The 23,737-nt window shown below is 44.4% G+C and overlaps 1 protein-coding gene across 1 annotated transcript in view; it reads left to right on the plus strand.

Moving 5' to 3' along the window:
* KDM3B (lysine demethylase 3B) overlaps positions 1-23,737 on the plus strand; it is a 479,529-nt gene that overhangs the window by 191,404 nt on the left and 264,388 nt on the right. The window contains 4 exon segments of the mRNA XM_030211010.1: positions 18,149-18,272; positions 18,275-18,382; positions 18,385-18,588; positions 18,591-18,718. Of these exon segments, the coding sequence (XP_030066870.1) occupies positions 18,149-18,272; positions 18,275-18,382; positions 18,385-18,588; positions 18,591-18,718 (564 nt within the window).

A 23,737-nucleotide genomic window follows, 5' to 3' on the forward strand; every position in this document is an offset into this window, starting at 1 on the left:
ATATCTAATTTACACTCATCACTATCCTTTTCCCCTTTACACATGGAATTTCAATCCATAGTGATTCCAATCTATTTGATTCAAGGCTCTCCTTAATATACAATGCTACCCCTCCACCAATTCTGTCCACCCTATCACTACGATTTTAATTTGTACCCTGGTTTGAGAGTGTCCTACTGGTTATCCTCCTTCCACCAGGTCTCAGAGATGCCTATTATATCTATTTTTTATTTAGTTTAATATATTCTAACTCTCCCATCTTATTTCTTAGGCTTTTGGCATTCGCAGATAGACATTTCAAACTATGTTTGTTGATTCTCAGTATTTGACAATATTAATTTGCAATCTTTTGTCTGATTTTATTTTTTATTTAAGGACACCTGATCTACTAATGTCTCTTTTGCAACCTCACTATGAGGATACCCTATCTTCCTTGTTTTGGTGATATCTTTGAAAGATACCTATCCCATACCATGCGCTTTTGAGCGACTGTCGACCTTTCCCCAGTTTCTAGTCAAAAGCTGCTCTTTCTCCTTTTTAAATGCTGATGCTAGCAGCCTGATGCCACCCTGGTTAAGGTGGAGCCCATTCTATTGGAATAGGCGTCCCCTTCCCCAGAATGTTGCCAGTTCCTAACAAATCTAAACCCTCCCTCCCTGCACCATCGTCTCATCCACGCATTGAGACTCTGGAGCTCTGCCTGTTTCTTGGGCCCTGTGCTGGAACAGGTAGCACTTTCGAAAATGCTACCCTAGAGGTTCTGGATTTGAGCTTTCTACCTAGTGGAGGAGTGGCCTAGTGGTTAGGGTGGTGGACTTTGGTCCTGGGGAACTGAGGAACTGAGTTGGATTCCCACTTCAGGCACAGGCAGCTCCTTGTGACTCTGGGCAAGTCACTTAACCCTCCATTGCCCCATGTAAGCCGCATTGAGCCTGCCATGAGTGGGAAAGCACGGGGTACAAATGTAACAAAAATAAAATAATGCTAACATCGTATTATATCTCCGGTATTGAATTCCAGTGCTTCCAGAACCTCTCACCTACATTTTCCTATGTCATTGGTACCCACATGTATGAAGACAGCCAGCTCCTCCCCAGCACTATCTAGAATCATATCTAGGTGACGCATGAGGTCCACCACCTTCGCACCAGGCAGTCAAGTCACCAGGCGATCCTCAAGTCCACCAGCCACCCGTAGCTATCTATATGCCTAATGATTGAATCACCAACTACAACAGCTGTCCTAACCCTTCCCTTCTGAGTAGCACTTGGAGACATATCCTCGGTGGGAGAGTATAGTACATCCCCTGATGAGCAGATCCTGGCTTACAGGAGTACTTCCTACTTCACCAGGGTGATGATGCTCTCCGTCTAGGAGACCTCTCTCCTCCAAGGTAGCAAGCACAGGTGCTACCAGACTGGAGGTGGACTTCTCTACAACATCCCTGTAGGCCTCCTCTGTGTACCTTTCTGTCTCCCTCAGCTCCACCAAGTCTGCTACACTAGCCTCAGAGAATGGACCCATTCTCTGAGAGCTAGGAGCTCTTTGCATTGGGCACACACATATAACCGCTCACCAATTGGGAGATAATCATACATTTGACACTCAATGCAAAGACTGGATAGCACCTTTCTCGCTTCTGGACTGCTGACTCCGTCTTAGTAATTTTGAGTATTTCAATAACCTAAAAGTCTGGAGCACATTGAGCCAAATAATTGCATCATAGGACCAGACACATAATATATGATACATATCCACTCCTCTGCAAACCCACAGTCTCTGCAGCACAGGTCAGTACCAGTTTTAAAGATCTGTGAAAGATGATATGGTGTATAGTACCAACAGTACAAAATTTTATAACTATTTTCCACTAAAGTATTCACAATAGAAACCTTTAAAGATGTTTAAAAGTAATTTCCCATTGATGATATTCCCATTGAATGCCCCGATACCCCTCTCATTTCTGAATATAATACTGAATAGGGGACTGGGGAGACAAGGAACTTCTACATTTGACTGTCTAACTGAACCCATACTTCACTCTATCAGCTATGAACTTTAATACAATACCACTATTTAACTCTCTTGCCAGAAATGGCGATCGCCATTACGGCATACTGTAAGCCACATGAGCCTGCAAATATGTGGGAAAATGTGGGATACAAATGCAACAAATAATAAATAAATACTATATAATAAAACGCACCTCCAACATTCTGAAGCTGACTGTATGGCTGAGGCATTCCTGCTCTCTGTATCCATCTCCTGAATTGACATCACGTACTTCCGGGTTCGTCACAAGCAGAAGTGACCAACCACATGAGGTTTCTCGGCTTCAGAATGTTGGAGGTGCATTCTATTAAATAGGATTGGTCAGTTCCTTGAAGCACAGCCAGAGCTCAGCGTCCTGCACAGTAATGCTCAGACACCAGAGAGAGAGGGGAGGGGGGGGGGGGGGGCTGACGCCAGAGAGAGGAGGGAGGAGGGCCTCACACCAGAGAGTGGGGGGGGGGGAGGTATCTCTGTCACACACACATTCTCTCTCTCACACACTCTCTCTCTCTCACAGTCAATGTTTTTCTCTCACACAGTATCACATTCACTCTCTGTGTCACACACTCACACACACTTTTATTCTCATACACTCAGTCTCACAGAGAGTCTGTGTCACACACACACTCTCTCTCGCACACACTGTATCTGTGTGAAACACACTCTCTCTCTCTCACACTGTCTCTCACATACGCACTTGCACACACTCTCATTCTCACACACACACTTGCACCCAGACTCACTTTCTATCTCTCTCTCACACACACACTCGCACATTCACTCTCTCTCTCACACACACAGTCACTCTCACATACACTCTCTCAAACATACACACTCCGATGAAAACCTTGCTAGCGCCCGTTTCATTTGTGTCAGAAACGGGCCTTTTTTTTTTACTAGTAAATAAATAAATAAAGTAAGGCCTTATATGATCTAGTAATAGAGCCCCTGGCCCTTCACCCTGATTCCCATCCATCTTAAGGATTGCTTTGCTACATCCCACAGATTCTGGACTGGTCTGGTGAAGACAATAAGGCAGGATAAATTAAGTCTTGCCGGATCATTTTCTTTCTTTTAGTTCTACCAGACCAGTACAGTGACTCCCAAGGGTTGTGTATTGCTGAAGATGTGTAGGAATCCTGGTGTATGTATTGAAGGGTTCAGTTTTTTTTTCAGTTCAGTAATTATCTTTTGTTTCCTTTTGAAGATTTGCTTATAGCATTTGGTTAGGAATTTAATTTCAAAGAAAGGAAAACAGATGGTCTCAATTGCTTTGTTATCCGAAATACTGATCTCTTAAGGCTGCAGGGTTCCCTTATAGGCAAAACTAACAAATCTTTTAGTCTCCATCTGCAGGTTGATGGGCCCAAACCCTTAGACTGGTCTGGTAGGACTAAAGGAAAGAAAATTATAAGATAAGACTTAATTATCCAATACAAACAAATAAACCTAAAAATCAATAAAGTAAAACCTAAAACGGAATGCTCTGCCCAGTGGCATACTCACCGTTTGCTCCAGCTCAAAAGAGAAATCAAATAAATTGTATTCACTCCAAATCAAAGGCCTGCCCAAAGAACCAAGTCTCCAATAATGCCTTCAGCTTGGAATAGGATTGTTTCTCATGAAAAGCAAATGGAAACAAATTCAACAATAAAGGGGCAAACTATGAAAAAGCAGAACATCACATACCTTCAAGACGAATTCTGGATGGAGGGGGAAGAACCAACAATCCTTGATGTGAACCCGCAGTACCTTTTGAAACGTAAGTCTTTGGCCCTGCAGCGCCTGTGGTAGTTGTACTCAAAGGCTGCCTGCACTGGGCCTTTCCCTCTGACACATCCTGCTTCCTTCTGAAGTAACTGCCTGTTTCCAGAAGGGTGGGGCAGGTCGGAGGGAAAGGCCCTGTGCAGACCACAGTCAGCCTTTAAGTATTGCTGGTGCTGCAGGGCTGAAGATTTGTAGTTCAAAAAATGGTACTGGGGGAGTGGGAGGGAGAGATGCCAGACCGGGGGGGAGGGGGGAAGGGAGAGATGCCAGACCTTGCCGGGAGAAGGGAAGGAATTGAAAGAGAACTGCGGCAGAACCAAGAGAGGAGGGAGAGATGCTGGACTGTGCATGAGGGGAAGAGGGAAATATAGTGAGCTGAACTGAGGGAGTGGAGGGAGGAGAGAGAAAGAGAAATGTTTGGCTCAGAGAGAGGGGAAAGAAAGGAAAGAGGTAATGGAGCTGGGGTGCTGGAAGGAAAAAAACAAAGAGCAGACGTGTTGTACTGGAGAGGGGGAGGAGCAGACAGGAAAAAGACCAGGCCCCAGACGAGAATTCTAATGGCCCTGGGGGGAGAGACCGCAGTGGACCTGGAGGTGGAAAAAAGGAATATATGAGCCTTATCAGTGGCATAGCCATGGGGTGGAGTTCTAGAGACATGGGCCCCCCACTTTGGCTCAAGGTCCCCCACAAAAACTGTATTACTGGTTTTAATTATTATTATTATTATTGCCATTTGTACCCCACATTATCCCAACCTTTTTGCAGGCTCAATGTGGCCTTTACAGGAGTGTTTAGTATGATGTAGTCATGCATGGTCTTAGATCTTAAGCTGAAAGTAAATGAATAAGATGCAAGGTCATTACTTGATTTTAACTAAACTAAGCTGAAATTCGATGAATTAGATGCAAGGGGTGCTAGAAAGGTGTTGTGAGAATTTAGAGGAATGGTTTATAAGGAAGTCTTCGCCCCCCCTAGGCTTTGTTGAACAAGGTGTGTCTTCAAGATTTGCGAAAGTGGTTAGATTGGTCCATATTTTTCAGGGCTGTGGGTAGTGTGTTCCAGATCTGTGTGCTTTTATACGCACAAAGTAGTAGCGTATGCTGTTTGTATTTAATTCCTTTACAGCTGGGAAGTTTAGATTGAGGAATTTGCGGGCCGATCTTTTGGCGTTTCTAGGTGGTAAGTCCACTAGGTTTAATATATATAGTGGGGCGTCTGCGTGGATGATTTTGTGGACGGTTGTGCAGATCTTGAACTCGATTCGTTCCTTGAGTGGTAGCCAATGTAGTTTCTCTCTTAGAGGTTTTGCCATCTGGCTGTGGTGTTCTGGGCTGTCTGAAGTTTTTTGATGGTCTGTTCTTACAGCCTGCATTACAAAGTGTTACAATAGTCCAGATGACTTATTACTAATGACTGTACTAGGGTTTGGAAGATGTTTCTTTGGAAAAAAGGTTTTATTCTCTTGAGTTTCCACATCGAGTAGAACATTTTTTTTCGTTTGTGTTCTTCCACGTGGGTATCGAGTGTGAGGTATCGATCAATAATGACTTCAAGAATTTTCAGGTTTTCTGAAATAGGGAGTGTGCAATATGGTGTGGTTATGGTAGGGTAGTTGATTGTGTTGTATTGGGAAGTGAGAACTAGCCATGAGTTTTTTCTGCGTTCAGTTTTAATTGGAATGAATCGCCCAAGAGTGCATGATTGGGGGCTCTGGTTGATCTCATGGTTATTTCGTTTGTTACTTTTGAACGGATGTGTATCGTGACATCATCCGCGTAAATGTAGGGATGAGTTCTGGTTGGCTAGAAGTTTGGCTAGTGGAATCATCATAAGATTGAAAATAGTAGGCGAAGGGGGGATCCCTGAGGCACTCCACATTCCGGTTTGTCCAAGGTGGTGATCTGTCATTATTCGTGTTACTTGGTAAGATCTGGTGGTGAGGAATCCTTTGAACCATTTGAGAACTGGGCCTCCGATTCCAAAGTATTCTAGCAGGTGTAGTAATATTTCATGATCTACCATGTCGAAAGCACTAGACATATCGAATTGTAGTACGAGTATGTTCTTGCCGGTTGCAATTGTTTTTTTTTTTAAGTATTCATTGCAGACACTAGTACAGTTTCAGTACTATGATTTGATCTGAATCCTGATTGAGACTCATGTAGAATTGAGTGTGTGGTTAGGTATCCAGTGAATTGTTGCGTCACTATGCCTTCCATCAGTTTTGTTATGAGCGGGGATCGAAGCAACTGGACGGTAATTGGTTAGGTCCATTGTACTTTTCTTGGCATCTTTTGGTAGTGGAGTGGAAGGATGTTTCCTTTGTCCGTGGGGAAGAGAGCGTTTAGGAGTCTATAATTTACTTGGTTTGTGATGGTCCTTTTGTGAATTGTTTGGGGGCGGCTTTAGTAGGCTTGTAGGGCAGATGTCAAGTTTGCATTGAGATTGGCATATTTTCTGAGCCAGTGTGTGAGTTCGTCTACTGAAATCAAGTCAAAGTTGGTCCATGATCCGATCGGCTGGATATTCCCGGGTTTCGGGTCTAAGCATTCGAGGATGCTTGTGTACTCAGTTGTATTGCTTGGTATCATGCATGGTATGATTTTTTCCTTGAAATAGTTCGCTAGGTTGGTTGCCGATGGGTTCTATGCTATTCAAAGTGACCTATGTGGTGTTTAGGAGATTATTTACAAGTGAAAAGAGTTTATGCATATCCTTGTAGTTTGGTCCTATTATAGTTCTGTAGTGCGTTCTTTTGGTTTGTCTGATTTTGTATTTGTATTTTCTTTGTAACTGTTTCCATTCCTTGAGTGTGTGTTCGTCTTTTTTTTTTCCAAGCTCTTTCTAGCCTTCTAACCTGTGTTTTAGTTCTTTCAGTTCTTCGTTGAAACCACGGATTGAGCTTTTGCTATGTGAGGTTCTAGTTTGGAGTGGTGCAATCTTGTCTAGGACTGTTCTGCATCTATTGTCCCATTCTTGTAGAAATTGGGGTGAGTCAGTAGTTGTTGTCCATTCGTCGGTTTATATTTGTTGCCAGAATATTAGAGGGTCTATTTTGCCTCTTGTAATGTATGTTCTTTTTTCTTGTTTTTGTTGCGTCTCTTTTGTTTTCCAAAGGAGGGAGGTGTTTGCTTTGTAGTGGTCTGACCACGGTGTGGCTGTCCATTTGTATCTTTGATTCTGAGGTTCGCTTTCTGGTGAAAATTTATGGGTAATGATGTCTAATGTCTGTCCTTTCTTGTGGGTGGGTTGCCTGTTAGGCCAGTGGAACTCCCAGAGTTGTAGGAATTCCTTGCATTCGTGTATATTGTTTTGTTAGCTTCTTCCAACTGAGGTTGATGTCTCCTTGCTATAAGAATGTTTTGGGAGGACAGGCAAGTGTTTGATATGAAGTCTGTGAAATGTGTCTGGGCATTTTGCCATTTAGCCGGAGTTCTGTAAAATAGGATTATGTTTAGTTGGTCCTGCAGGTTGGGGTGGTTGATTCTGATTGAGGGCTATTTCGAGTTGGGGAATGATAGATTCCGCTGTTGTTGTGACTCTGTATTGGGATTTATAAATTATAGCTATGCCTCCGCCTCTCTTACCTTCCCTTGTCCAATGGGTGATTTTGTATCCTGGTGGGCAAAGCTCTACAATTATTGGGTCTTTAGAGTCATGAATCCAGGTTTCATTGATGAGAAGGAAGTCAAGGTGATCTTCTGTTATCCAGTCAGTTATAGTTATCATTATGGTTTTTTTGATTATTGATCTCGCATTAGAGTAGCCTTATTTGAATTAATTGGTTATTGCTCCTTTGGGTTCGGGTTTGTGGTGATTTTTGTCAGTTGTTATTTTCTTGATGTGTGGATTTGGTATTTTCTTTTTTTGATAACCCTTGTGGCGTCTGTAGGTGTTAGGTTGTTGTGTTCTTTGTAGTTGTTGTTTTGTGCGTAGCATGATGTGTGTGGTGTTGTGGTTCGAAAGTTGTGAGGTTGTTATTATATGTATCGTGGGTTGTATGTGCTTGTGTGAGTAGGATGAAACAGTAGATAATTAGGGGTATTTTGCTGGGGTACATATCAGCATTTAAGACACTACAGCAATTTCTAAAGCAAGAGTAAATAAGGATGTAAAGTGCAATATACGCGGTGCACCTAATGCACAGTGTCTACTGCTGGGTCCCTGTAGCAGCTAGTTATTCGCATTTAAGACACTTCAGCAATTACTAAAGTAACAGTATATATGATATAGAGTACGTTATACGCGGTAGAGCTACTGCTGGGTCCCTGTGGCAGCTAGTTATCAGCATTTGACTAAAACAATTTACAATTCTAATATCAGTATCCGTATTAAACAGTCTTATCATCAAGCGGTATCATCATTAAACAGTATCAACATTTTAGCATATGCGATAAAAATCTTATTTATAGTCCATGGTGCCCACCAGTTGGCTTAGTCTCTGTTTCCCAACTTTACGCGATTGTTATCTAGTACATTCAGAACAATGCATGCAAAACCTATGGGCTACTGCATGGAGGTTTACTAGACGTGAGTGGTAGTAAGTCTATCTAGTTCATTGTAAGCAGAAAGCCTGCTTGGTTTGTCCCTATTTCTACTACCCATATCAATTGTTATTCAGTTCATTTAGAACCAGGGCATTTAGTCCTGTGAACTGTTGCAAGGGGGTTTAATAGGCTGTAGTGGAAGTGAGTCTATCTAATTCATTGTAGGCAGAAGGCTATTCGGGTCTTTCCTGTTTCCCTGCTCCCTGTGTCCATCATCCCAGTACACTCAAAGCAGAGCAAAACAAAGCGAAACACAGCAAAGCAAAGTAAGCAGAATCGCAGACAACCTAGCAGCAACAACTTTCGGGTCCTTTAATGGCTGGTGGGGTAGCTGAAGTCACTCCTTTCTCCTCGTACTGCCTCGGGAGATAGGATTTAAAAAAAAAAAAAAAAGAGGAGACTGCCATGAATGGGTTTTCTCTTTCACTCTTGGCTTACAGGACCAGCTGACAAGCTTGTCCATTTTCCAGTTACAGGCCACCTGCTTTACCTGTAAAACAAGAACACAGCCTACTCCAGGTCATCGTTAGTAGTTTTCACATCACTTTCATCATCCTGTTCTACAGCAGCAAATTTCTTTAGCTGGCATAGTCTTAGCTGGTTCATGTGAATCCATTTAAGGACATCCCCATCCCTACTTGCCTTGGTAAATGGATTTGATAGGTGATAGATGAAACTTTATCCACTACTAAATAGGGACCTTTCTAACTTGGTAAAAACTTGTGAGATTTAGCTTTGTGTTTGCCAAAATTACTTTATTTCACATACCGGAAATGAACTCTCTATAGTTGATTGTCTAACTTATTCTATAATTCACTTTATCATTTAGGAACTTCAATGCAATACCACTGTGTATTCTACTTTACCATTTGTGCACCTTTAATGCAATACCACTTGTATTTCTCTATCCGGAAATGGCGATCACCATTCACGGCATAATGTAAGCCACATTGAGCCTGCAAATTGGTGGGAAAATGTGGGATACAAATGCAATAAATAAATAATAGAATACCTTGTCACCAGTTTGATATTCTTTTGTGACTTTTAATATTATAATGGGTTTTCCGGCCCCTGCAGCACTTTTCGAGATTTCTCTGGGCAAATTTAAACACACTTTGCAAATGCTGATGTAGGTGGGTAACATATTTGTATGTGGTAGTGGCACTGTTGAGGTTTACATCCAGAGTCCGGTACATCAGATGAATAGGAAGTATCATTTCCCTACCCGTTGTCATTTCAAATGGTAATATTCATGTGGAACCCAGAACGGTAACTGAACACAAAAATCCTACGGAGAAACCAACAGGGGAAAGTTCAAAAGTGGGAAATGAAGGAGAGCTAAACAAGCTGCTGGTTAAACCTATCCAGTTTATTCCTTAAAATGTGTATAAAAGCTCATAACAACACAGCATCTGTGTTTTGACATGCATGATGCCTGCTTCAGGAGTCTGGATGGTCCAGACCTCCCAAGGGATGCATGGATGGGCAGACTAAATAGACCTTATGGCCTTATCGGCCATCATTTTCTATGCTTTTATGTGCCTCATCTCGAAAGGCTAATGTGATTTCTTTGATAAAATTCCAGGGGTATCTGTCCTAGCCCATCACCTCCAGAGTTCTGCATGCCATCCTTTGAGTTCATACCTCTAGTGGGGAAAACTTTGTTGAAACTCAAGCAAGACTGCGGAACCATGATTCTGTTCGCACTGCACTGGCCAATGCAGACATGGCTCCCTCTTCTTCTGGAGTTATCCTCCGAAGAACTATGGAGATTGGAGTGTTTTCCGACCCTCATCAGTCAGAACGAGGGGTCACTTCTACATCCCAACCTCCGGTCTCTCGCTCTCACAGCTTTGATGTTGAGAGCCTAGAATTTGCTTCCTTGAATACGTTCTACACCTATCAGAGTCCGGTCTAAAGACCAACTCTGTAAGGGTTCACATTAGTGCAATTAGTTCTTATCATCGACGTGTAGAAGGTAAGCCCACCTCTGGACTGCCTCCAGTTGTTTGCTTTATGTGAGGTTTGCTTTTGTCAAAGCCACCTGTTAAACCTCCACCAGTGTCTTGAGATCTCGTTGTCATTCTCACCCAGCTGATGAAAACTCTATTCGAGCCACTGAATTACTGCCATCCGAAGTACTTGACCTGGAAGGTCGTTTTCTTGGTGGCTGTTACTTCAGCTTGTAGAGTTAGTGAGCTTCAGGCCTTAGTAGTGGATGTGCCTTATACTAAGTTTCATCACACTAGAGTAGTCCTCCGCACTCGCCCTAAGTTCCTGCTGAAGGTAGTGTCAGTGGTCCATCTAACTAGTCAATTGTCTTCGAAATTCTTTTTGCAACCCTTATTCCCATCCTGGCGAAAGCAGCTTGCACACCTTGGATTGCAAGAGAGCATTGGCCTACAACATGGCGTCGACCATGCCCCACAGACAGTCCACCCAACTTTTTGTTTCTTTTGATTCCAACAGGATGGAGTTCGCCATCGGGAAACACACCATCTCTAATTAGCTGGCAGATTGCATTTCCTTCACTTATGCCCAGGTTGGGCTGGTCCTAGAGGGTCATGTCACGGCTTAGTGTCAGAGCCATGGCTGCTTTAGTAGCCCACCTGAGTTCAGGTTATTTTTGCTGTAGTATAAAACTGGAGAGACTGCGTTTGCTTGGCGGGCAGGAAGGCATGCGCAGTGAGGAATGTGTCTCGGCTCCACAAAGCTGTTTTTACTTTTATAAATCCTGGATCAGGTGATGCAGGTCAGCATCACCTACACTAGTGAGAATATAAAGCCTGCTGTCCTCGGAGAACACCTGCTTACAGGTAAGTACCTTGCTGTGTCCAGCCAGGGCATAGTGATGCCCTTGTCTCTCAGATGGGACAGATTAGATGGTGCCAAGGGCTAAAACCTACAACAAGTTAAACAGCCTCTGGTGTAAGTGTTACATCTTGCTGCATGTGGGACCAATAGACCATTTGTTTCAAGGTTTCATACCTTATCACCTAGGTGTCCAGCACAAGGTTCATCATGAGCTTGTTCTAACATGAGTCCACGATAGGATTGAGGCACACCATTGGTGTATTTCTTCATTATTTATCCGGATAAGTAGGCCCTTGTGAATCTGAACATTCTGTAATACCCTCAATTACTGACCCCCCTGTCAGTCATTCAGGATTAAGGGTATTTTTAGGGTCAGCAATATAGGCATAGAATTTTCTGCTGTTTGGATTCTTTTTCTTTGTGGCCACCAGATTGAACAAAGACACATCTGTGCAACCACTGGAATACCAGGTTGTCAGCAAGTTGTTTGGTTGCCAAACTTGCAACTACTTTAATGTTCACGGATATCAAATTCATAATGCCAAGGTCACCCAAGATGGCCCCTTCCTTGGCCAGCTGTTCTGTGAGGTCATTTCCCATTTTATCTGGATGATCAACTTTAGTGTGCCCTTTCATTTTTTACCCAGTATATGGTCATGTCATCGTCCTGAACTAAACAATCCAAAATCCGTATCTGATCCCCGTGCATGACGGGTTTCCCTTTTGAATTCAACATGCCATTGGCTTTCCATGTTGGAAGATGTGTCACGAAGCCCTGTTGGATGTAGTTGGAGTCAGTACAGATGACAATGGTTTTATTCCTTTCCTGATGACAGACTGAACCGCCGCTACAGCAGTTACAATTTCTGCATATTGATTGGTCTTATGCTCTAAACAAAATTTCAGGTGCTCACTGGGATGCACCTGTTCCTATACCATCCAATAGGCACATCCGTCTATATATACCTGGGGATAAAGACTTCCTAGTCTTTTGTTGTAAAGGAAATGATTGCAAGGCTTGCTGGATTTAGCATTGAACCTGCAGCTGTGGCAGCATCCTCTGTCTTGGAATCATTTCCATGTAACTCAGCTAAGCCTTATGCTGCTGAGTGAAGGAGTAGCTAGTGGTTAGTGCAGCAGACTTTGATCCTGGGGAACTGAGTTCAATTCCCACTGCAGCACCTTGTGATTCTGGGCAAGTCACTTAACCCTCCATTGCCCCAGGTACAAATAAGTACCTGTACATACTATGTAAACAGCTTTGAATGTAGTTGCAACCCCCCCCCCCCCCCCCCCCCCAAACAAAAAAAAAAAAAAAAAAAAACACCCAGAAAGGCGGTATATTAAATGCCATTCCCTTCTTGTACTTCTGGGCATACCTCACTTCCAGGAAGATAATATGGCTGTTGGTGACCCGGCCGAGCTATTACATTCATAACTTTGTTCCACAATTAGCTTCTCTCCTGGATATAACTGTGGCAGTGTTGCAAGGCCCAAAGGGTTGATAACAGTGGTTTTTTTGCAAACAGTATATTTCCTTTCTGTTTCCGACAAGGCTTTGCTGACATAGGTCACAACCCTCTGGTCTGCGTCATATTTCTGATACAGTACTGCCCTCATGCAGTCCTGAGTGAATCCAGGATTGTCAGTTTGAGAAGATCTTCATAAATCAATGAATTTAGGGCACAAACAAGTAGGGATTCAAAAACAAAGGGCTATTGGGGAGGGGAGGAGCAGTACTGCTGACATCACTGCTCACCAGTGACCCAGACCTAGTATTTTAACCTTAAGTTAATTGGATATGATTAATCTGAGATCCCTTTTCCATTTTGTCCCCGTCATGTCCTGCATTTTTATAATTCTGTTTCCCAAATGTGTCTTCATTAAAACTTAAGTTCAAACCGGCCCTTCTCAAGCCCTCCCAAGTTGCTCTTAACTATCTGGATTTGTATTCTAGATTTAGTTATTGGCAGTTACAAACCAAGCTGGTCGATTCCAGCCCATGGCGCTCAGCAGTTTTATAAATGCTGACTGCGGGCAGAATTAGCCCTGGATATTTAGTGCCAGGCCTTGCCTGGGCACAGGCACAGAATATCTGAGGCTAATTCTTGTTATGGAAGCCACCGGAGCTAATGCAAGCCTGGCCAGTATTCAGTTGGGATCTGCATAAGGTTTTCTGACGAAGTCCCAATCCCTCGGAATTGCATAACTGCACCTCCCCCACCCTCTGAAGAAAAATTGACAGGCCTGTGCCCTCCCCCGTTAATCCCGTCAGCCACCCCTCAGCCTACCTTGAAGTGCTTTGGTAGTCTAGGGGAGCATATGGGCAGGAATAATGCCCATTTGCTCCTGCCCGGTATGGTTGCCTCTTCAAAATGGTTGCCACAACCTCTAGTGGCAGCCACGTACTACTTTGGTAGTAAAACAAGGCGGCTGCCAGATGTCATGGCAACCATTTTAAAGAGTTTACAAAAAGTGGGAGAGTGACCAAGGATACCAGAAACTGGAGGATGTTTGTTAATAAGCAATTTTATTGAAAATTTGAAGACTCGACACAACGTCGTGTTTCGGCCGTCAGGCCTGCATCAGGAGTTTGATCCCACTTGATTCTACTTTCATATTGATCTAAAGAGTTATTGGTTGTAGCTGGGATGATAAAGTGTGGAGGTCACATGGTGTTTGCTGATCGGTTGGCTGTTCTTTTGTTCTCTCTGTGGATTAACTTGCATACATAAAGGAATTATTTAAGCCTATCAGCTTCTTCTCAGAGGCTATGCAATACTGGAATGGATAACAGGAAATCCCAATCTTCTAAGACCTCCACACTTTATCATCCCAGCTACGACCAATAACTCTTTAGATCAATATGAAAGTAGAATCAAGTGGGATCAAACTCCTGATGCAGGCCTGACGGCCGAAACACGACGTTGTGTCGAGTCTCTTCAAATTTTCAATAAAATTGTTTATTAACAAACATCCTCCAGTTTCTGGTATCCTTGGTCGCTCTCCCACTTTTTGTAAACTATTGTTTTTACCGTGGGGCGTTTGAGTTCTCCGCTTGTTGGCGGATTTTCTCTCAACCATTTTAAAGAGGCAGCTGGGCTGTGCTGGAGTGATTGGGCATCACTCTTGCCCCTGTGCTCCTTGGACTACTAGGGAGATTCAGTATAGGCGTTGGAGGCTTGGGCCTGCCTTGATTTTCCTTCGGGGGTGGGGTTAGGTGGAGGGAGGATTAGAGTGAGGGAGCAGCCAGATCTTCTCTGGCGTTACCCAGAGATTAACTGGACACTGACAAGTTTTATAGTATGCTGTCCTAACTTTAGCCCCATATTTAAATAGTTAATGGCCTCATAATGGCTATTAAGTCCCAGGCTCTGCCCATGGATTGCCCTGGCACTAACCAGACAGTGTAGGGGTGGTCTGTGGTGATACTTAGTGCCACTGTCACTTAGTGGTCACAAGAGATTTAACAAGGTAGGCGCCTCTCCTGCCCAGTTAAATCACTTTGAATGTCAGGCAGAAAGTATAGATCAGGGATATCCAACCTTAGTCCTTGCCTAGTCGGCTTTTCAGAATTTCTATAGTGAATATGCATGAGATCTATTTGCATACAATGGAGGCAGTGCTTAGAAATAGATTTCATGTATATTCATTGTGGAAATCCTGAAAATTCAACTAGTAGATTCAGACATTTAAATACTTGAAAGGCATTAATGAGCAAACAAATCTTTTTTCCAGGATGGGATAGCTATAGGACTAGAGGGCATGAAATGAAACTGCAAGAAGATAAGCTGAAAGTAATATCGGGAAATACTTTTTCACCAGAGAGTGGTGGATGCCTGGTACGCTGGTAGTGGTAGGTGGGACAGAGGCATGGGATAAATACAGAGGAACCCTATCTAGGAAGAGGATGAGATTGAAGCAAAACCAAATGACAGAGGGATGTAACAGGTATGGAGCATCAAGTACAATCATAAACAAAGGCATAGAGGTAACTTGCATGCTCTGCACAGAGTGGGCAGGTACGGCTCTAGCTCAGTGATTTTCAACTTTTTTCATCTTGTGGCACACTGACAAAGTGCAGAAATTTCAAGGCACACCATCAGTTTTTTAAGGATGTATAACTATATATTTCATTAATAAGCAGTTCTCAGGACACACCTAAGCCAGTTAGGTGTTCAGGATATCCACAGTGAATTTACATGACTATCTCTACGTATGTAAATACAGCATCTCACCGAGACTTCCAGTGGCGGCCTCGCAAGACTTCAGCGATGCCAATGCCGCTGTGGAGGCCCTGTGCGACCACCTCTGCCTAAGACCGGCCCCTGGCTAGGGGAGCCGTCCTGTCCCTCTCTTTCCTAGAACAAGTCTTTCTTCCAAGCCCATTCGATGGTAACAGAATACCTGGTCTCTTTCACACATGGAGAACACAGGTAGACCCTCACCAAGTGTAGAATAAGTAACTAAAAACAAAAATTCAGCTAAATCCCCAAGAAGCTAGACTCTGCATGCAGTGCAAACCAAAGAATAAAACCAGTGATGCATGACCCCCCTGTACAGTGCAAAATATAAAGCTGGTAGATGTGCAGTTCAAAAACGGACATATTTCAATCACTACTTTAAAAATTAAAAAAAAAAAGAAGAAAATAAGGTAATACCTTTTATTGGATTAAATTAATACATTTTTTGACTAGCTTCCAGAGGCTAAAACCACCTCCTGCTGTTATGGTGTACTGCCCTGACCTAAGGAAGGAAAGTTTGGGCCTAAATATATATATTTTGTCATCTTATTTTCCATTATTTTCTTTTTTATTTAGTAACCTTTAAAGTGGGCTAACACATCAACCAAATTACTTCATCCTAAATTAAAAGTAAAATTGTTTTTTCTACCTTTGTTGTCTGGGCATGTAATTTTTCTAATTGTGTTGGTCCCAGTGTTATTTTTCACTCTTCTCCTGTCGTCTTCACCTCCTCCACTACATCCAGCTCCAACATTGATTTGTTCCTTTCAGCTTTCTTCCATTTTTTTCCCGCCTCTCTGTGTACTCTGATTTCATTAATTCTTTTTATCCAGTCTTCCTCTTTTTACTGTATCCACCTACAGTTTTCCATCTTTTTCCTTCACCCCAGCCTCCCATTCCCCTTCCTTCAGTTCACCTTTCTTCTCCCTCCTCACTGTCTCTACCCTCCCTACCATCCAGAATTTTCTCTCTCCCACCCCCCCGGCCCCCCTCCACACCATTATTACTGCTAACCTCTTTCCCCCCCTCCTATGCATTATTGCCCTTCTCTCTCCCTTCCCTTCCATCCATATGCCCCAATTTTTCTCTCTCTCCTACCATCTAGCATTGTCCTGTCTGTCTCTCTTCCCACCATTCCAACATGTTTCTATCTCTCCCTCCACACCATCATTACTGCAAACTCTCTCCCCCTTTTATGCATTATTGCCCTTCTCTCTCTCCCATCCATTATGCCTCATCTTTCTAGCCCCACTATCAAGCATTGCCCCATTTTTCTCTCCCCTTCCTTTCCAATGCCGTATTGCACCCGTCTCTCTCTTCCCACCACTTCAACATTTTTCTTTCTTTCCCCCTCTCAATCCAGCATTAACTCTCTCTCTTGCTCTCTTGTCTCTCACCTAGTATTGCCCCTGTGTCTCTTTCTCATTCCAATCCAGTATTGCCTGCCCTTCTCTCTTTCTCTCTCCAGTCCTACATTCCCTCCCTCATCCAGTATTGCCCCTGTTTCTCTTTCCCATCCATTATTGTCCCATTTCTCTCTTCCCAGCGCACCTTCGTCTCTCTCTCTCCCTCCAATCCAGTATGCCCATCTCTCTTTTTCTCTCTAATCCAGCATTCCCCCTCTCTCCCTTCCTCATCCAGTATTACTTCTGTGTTTCTCTCTCTAAATCCATCCTGTACTTTCCCATTTATCTTTCTTACCCCCTTCCATCTCTCCCTTCCCCTCTCCCTACCCACCCAACCCATCTCGATGCAGCATCTTTTCCTCCCTCCTGGTGCCTATGCCATCTGGCTGTCATACTAAGTTGTAGAAAAGACGTGCGGACTGCAGGTCTGCATACTATTACTTCTGCTAGCAGCCCTGGCCACTTGGATGTCAACTTTCTTTCTCTTAGAGGGGGTGGGGCTGCAGGGGAAATAGCACTCAGAGCTGTGTTCCCACACATCTTTACTGTAACTTTAGTACAACAGCTCAGTGGAGGAGGCACCCAGAGGGAGGAAAGATGCTGCATGGTGGGTGTGTAAGGAAGAGAGAGGGGGCAATACCAGATTGGCAGGTAGGCAGGCGAACGAAGAAAGGTTGCAGTTGCAGTGGGTGCCTATGGACAGAAGTGACCACCAAAGTACTGCGGCACAGCTAGGTAACAGTTGCAGCACACAGGTTGAAAAACACTGCTCTAGCCACTTTGCTGGGCATACTAGAATGATGGACCATGTTGGTTTTTATCTGCCGTCTGTTACTATGTTGGCTAGATTCATTCCCCATACAACTTAAATTCTAAGGAGATGAAGGGGTTAAGTGATCTGTCCAGGTTCATGAGGAGAGTCATTGGGAGAAGTGTGATTTGATCTGTAGTTTTCCTGATTTTCAGCCTGTTACTCTAAATATCTGGCCATTTCTCCACTCTGGAGTGTTAAGTCTTCCTACTTCTAATATAGCCTAACCATTGCAATGATGATGAGGAACCATAGAACACCACTCTCATTGTAATCTAATATGCATACTGTCCGAGGTTGATTTCTAAGTATTATCTTCATGTGTTGGCTTAGACTCCTCCACCTCCCGGGGTTGTGAGTACTATCTTAAAACAACTCCAGCCCTGACGCAATTATCAAAAGCCAGATACAAGAAGTGAACTCGGTTCTCCCACACGACAGCCCTAGTATTGCTACTGAAATGTAATACTTGCTCCAAATACTCAACATTCTTCTGATTTATTTCAGGAAGCTACGCAGAGGACATCAAAAAACTCAAAAAGTAAAAAAAGGAGGGAGAATGTAGAGGGAAAGGATGTACGGAGAAGAAAAACACGTGATAGAGAAAGTGATGCAGCTTTGAAGAAACTGAGATGGACAAGGGAAATGTTGACAGCAATGGAAGTTGATATAGGGGAGGACAGTCAAGAGCTTTGGAAAGAAAATACAGAGGGGATACAGCAATGGATTCTAGGGCTAGAAGCTGTCACAGTTTATCCCCCAAATTAATCGTAATATTTGCTTTGCCACCTATACCAAAGAGAATGGCCGTACGTTAGTGGTTCAGGACCAGCCAATTAACAACACAACTGCTGCTCCTTTTTCCTCCTTTACTTCTCCAGTCAGTCAGTTTTTAGAGGAAGTTGGCATTGCTAACCAAGAAGCAATGCCATTGGACACAGCTGCACAAGTTCAGAGGGATCGTCTGGAGTTACTACCACAGCTGGATCCACACAAACCACCATGAGAATCTCTGATGCTCGACTTTCTGCAGCTCCTGCCTATGAGAAGCAGACGCCTGGCTGGTTCCAGGGAGAGGTGAGAAGACATTGGCCAAACTATTAAACATTTAGAAAGAGTCAGTTTTGTACAGTTGTGTGAAGTTAGACATCAGTTCACTAAATTTGTTGATACAGTGTGGAGTACTCTTTTCTTTGGATACATAGAAATAATGGTTGACTTGCGATCTTAGGGGATACCTTTTTGTTGGATTAATGTAATACATACTTGAAACTAGATTTTGAAAGCTATTCTCTCTTCAGATCAGCTCAGAATGAATTAAAGAAAACATGACATTATCCTTAACTCATTCTGCTTTATTAAAGCTGAAGTAAGGTAAGGATGATTCTCTGAGGATAAGCAGCTGTGTTATTCTCACATGTAGGTGACGTCATTCGATGGAACCCCAGTGTGGATGCTGAATCGGTAGCACTAAAGAAAGTTCTAGCATCGTCCCACTGCACAAGCACTGGTACCTTCCCACCTGAGTGCGGATCCTACAGTCTTTTTTTTTCTGAGAGCTGAGAGGACACGTTCGCGTAGTCTTGTCAAACTGTGCTGTTCATTACTTTTTTTTTTTTTTTTTGGTTTTGCGAGTGCCTTCCTTTTGGGTAATCATCTTTTTTGTTTATTTCTCCTGTTTTACCTTCCTCATATTTGTTTTTCCTGTTTTTTTACCGGCGGCATCGACCTCCATGGCTGCTCCGACACGGGCATTTTCTCTTTACATCTAATCTTCTTCCCAGTTGCTAAGTACCTCAGTCATTTATGGCCCCTATTCACATTCTCTTCCTAGCCCTGTCCCTTCCTAATCTTTTCCCTCACCCCCTACCTCTCTCCGCTACAGGAACCCACTGCCCATCCATCGACTCATCACCTCACCTTCTCTCCTACCCTCTTCCTCCTCTTGGCTTTTAATCTCCGCCTCTTTCTTCCCTCCATGTTTGCCTTCCCCATTCCACCTCTAAATACCTCTCGCTTTCGATGCCTTCGTGGCCACACCTCTCCTACTCTCCTCCGCTCTCTTTTACTCCTTCTCTTACTCTCAGCCGGTGACATCAATCCCAATCCTGGCCCCCTCACTAACTATTATCCCCAACTCTACAGATCTCACCGCGACCTCTCTTACCTCATCTCTATTTCTCTACTCCCCTCCTCTTCTCTGCCCTTCTCTTGCGCCCTATGGAATGCCCGCTCTATCTGTAACAAACTCGCCTATATCCAGGACCTCTTTATCTCGCGTCACCTCCATCTGCTCGCCATAACAGAAACCTGGCTCTGCCCTGATGACTCTGCTTCAGTCGCAGCCCTGTGTCATGGCGGTTATCTATTTTCACATACTCCTCGCCCTGCTGGCCGTGGGGGCGGTGTTGGACTACTTCTCTCTCCCTCCTCCAGATTTCAACCCCTTCTTCCACCACAATCTCACTGTTTTTCCTCCTTTGAAGTCCACTCTATCCACCTTTTCTCTCCTCTGCCTCTTCGAATAGCGGTCATTTATCGTCCCCCTGATAAGTCCCTTTCATCCTTTCTCAGTGACTTTGACACCTGGCTTGCCTTCTTCCATGATCTTTCCTCCCCCTCTCTCATCCTTGGTGACTTTAATATTCCTGCTAATGATCCTTCCTACTCTTATATTTCCAAGTTACTCGCTTTAACGTCCTCCTTTAATCTCCAACTATGCTCCACCTCCCCCACTCATCAAAATGGTCACTGTCTTGATCTCATCTTCTCCTCCAACTGTTCACCCTCTAGTTTCCTTGCCTCTGATCTTCCCTCCTCTGATCACCATCTTATAACTTTCACACTTAAATCTCCTCCGTCCTATCTTATCTAATTTATCTAGGAATCTTCACGATATTGACCCTTCATCTCTATCCTCCCATGTTTTCAAACCTCCTCTCTACTGTGGCACCATCCACGTCTGTCAACGAGGCTGTTTTCTTCTTACAACAATACTCTATCCTCTGCCTTAGACACCCTTGCACCGTTGATGACCCGCCCTGTAAGGCGTACAAAACCCCAACCTTGGCTGACTTCTAATATCCACTACCTACGTTCCTGTACCCGCTCCGCCGAACGCCTCTGGCGGAAATCTCGGGCCCTTGCTGATTTCTTACATTTTAAGTTCATGCTGACCTCCTTCCAATCTGCTCTTTACGTGCCAAACAGGATTATTATATCCAACTGACCAACTCTCTTGGCTCTAATCCTAGACTTTTCTTCACCACATTGAACTCTCTCCTCAAGGTGCCCCCTCCCCCAACTCCCCCTTCATTATCTCCTCAGACCCTTGCTGAATTCTTTCCCAAGGTTCAAAAAGATAAACCTTGTTTGCTCTACCTCACCACCTCTCCCTCCACTAGTCCGTTCCCCTCTCTCTCCTTCCCCTCATTCCCTTTCCTCCTTTCCTGAAGTTACTATTGAGGAAACTACACTTCTCCTTTCTTCCTCAAAATGTACCACCTGTTCCTCTGATCCCATTCCCACCCACCTTCTTAATGCCATCTCTCCTGCTCTTATTCCTTTTATCTGTCACATTCTCAACCTCTCACTTTCCACTGCGACTGTCCCTGCTGCCTTTAAAAATGCTGTGGTCACACCGCTCCTTAAGAAGCCTTCACTCGACCCTACTTGTCCCTCTAATTACCGACCCATCTCCCTCCTTCCTTTTCTCTCCAAATTACTTGAGCGTGCTGTTCACCGCGCCGCTGCCTTGATTTTCTCTCCTCACATGCTATTCTTGACCCACTACAATCTGGTTTTCGCCCCTCTCCACTCAACCGAAACTGCGCTTACTAAAGTCTCCAATGACCTATTACTGCTAAATGCCAAAGGTCAATATTCCATCCTCATTCTTCTTGATCTTTCCGCTGCTTTTGACACAGTCGATCACAGCATACTTCTCGATACCCTGTCCTCACTTGGATTCCAGGGCTCTGTCCTTTCCTGGTTCTCTTCCTACCTCTCCCTCCGCACCTTTAGTGTTCACTCTGGTGGATCCTCTTCTACTTCTATCCCGCTGCCTGTCGGCGGACCTCAGGGTTCTGTTCTTGGTCCCCTCCTTTTTTCTATCTACACTCTTCCCTTGGTTCATTAATCTCATCCCATGGCTTTTCCTACCATCTCTATGCTGATGACTCCCAAATCTACCTTTCTATCCCTGATATCTCACCTTGCATCCAAACCAAAGTTTCAGCGTGCTTGTCTGACATTGCTGTCTGGATGGCTCAACGCCACCTGAAATTAAATATGACCAAAACCGAGCTTCTCATTTCCCCCCCCCAAACCCACCTCCCCGCTCCCCCCGTTTTCTATTTCTGTTGATGGCTCTCTCATTCTCCCTGTCTCCTCAGCTCGAAACCATGGGGTCATCTTTGACTCTTCTCTCTCCTTCTCTGCTCATATCCAGCAGATTGCCAAGACCTGTCGTTTGTAAGCTCTTTGAGCAGGGACTGTCTTTCTTCTATGTTTGTGCAGCGCTGCGTACGCTTTGTAGCGCCATAGAAATGCTAAATAGTACTAGTAGTAGTAGTAACCACTGGGAGTGCACCGGTATTGAGTAAGTCTCCACCTGCGTCGACACTGGGCGCTGTTAGTAGTCCCCAGGACTGGTCAACACCAGACATGACACTGGGGAGATGCTCAGATTCAGCGGCATCCTCATTGGCACCAGGGGAATGAGGCTCTATGCATTGGGGGAAGCTTAGGAAGCATAAGCATTAATCCTCCTCGATGCATGATTCTGGGAGCAGCAGAGCATTGGACTCTCTGATACCCGAGAAGCCCTTGCATAGAGAGGAGTGCTCCACCCTTTGGAAGAGGTGCCGGTGCGCCAGTCATCGAGCGACTAGGTCCCCGTCACTGGTTTTGCACCAATAACTTCACAGGCTGCCTCGACCCAAATTTCCATGCTTTTGCTGATGCCCACCCTCAATGAGCGGTTTCAGAACATGCTTCGAGAGGAGCTGGCACAGTTGCTGCAGGGAGCTTCTGCTTTGACATCGAGGGTGTTTGTGCTCTCAGCGGAACAGCCCCAGGCCCTCACTGAGGCTCCACTGACACCGGGGCCCAGAACATCAACACCGGCACCTCGTAGTGTATTGGAGCCGTGACTGAGCAGGCAGTACCCCCTCTGACATCAGCAAGGAAGCTTCCCCGGAGTCTGAGAGAAGGGCTGCACCTTGACGTGCCTTAGAGCGTGGAAGTCATTCCACTAGATTGAGACAGATGCAGACAGAGTCTCAAGAAGAAAAGTCTGACTGGAACCACTCATGAATTTCAGATGAGGATCCACATTACTTCTTGGAGGAGGAGTTATATGGTATCCCACCTGATCCATCACCTCCTCAAAAGAGAGACAAAAATCTCAGAGGCACTCTTTTACTGGTTTTGTCAGGTGGCTGCAGCCATCCCATTTAAGTTGGAGACGGAGAAGGAGCCCAGGGCAGAGATGTTGTCTTTCTTGGGCTATAAGTCTCTTCCTAAGGAAGGGGTCACTGTGCCATTGCACCCTATCCTTAAGGATGCTCTGATGGGGAACTGGGAATCTCTCCTCTCAGTGCAGGTAGCACCCTAGAAGGTGGATATGCAGTATTATATTCAGAAGGCTCCCAGATTTGAGAGAACCCAGTTGCCTCACCACTCTGGTAGTCGAATCCGCTCTCAAGTTAGCTAAGACTCTGTCTCAAGCCTCGGTGCCCTGGGTTGAGAGGCCAGAACCTTAGACTCGTTTGGGAGGAAAAACCTCTCAGGCTTCGATGCTCATTGCCTGCATCCAGTCCTACCCAGCTCTACAGTAGCCTTTACTTGGAGTCTTTTCTTAATACTACACTTATTCAGAAAAGTGGAAGAGGTCACTGACCTCTTATAAAGCTCACCGATACTGTCCACTTTCTCACTTGGTAACCTCCATCTGCATCTTCTTCAACAAGATTTTTGACTGGGCAGAGGCACAGGTCCTACTACTCTCAAAGGAGTAAGTACCAACCTTCTGCTTGGTCTACTCAGGGCCCCCATCCCAGGCCTTGCCAGCCTCATCCCCAGAAATCCCAGCTG

Source organism: Microcaecilia unicolor, chromosome 8, assembly GCF_901765095.1.
Source record: "Microcaecilia unicolor chromosome 8, aMicUni1.1, whole genome shotgun sequence".
Lineage (NCBI taxonomy): Eukaryota > Metazoa > Chordata > Amphibia > Gymnophiona > Siphonopidae > Microcaecilia > Microcaecilia unicolor.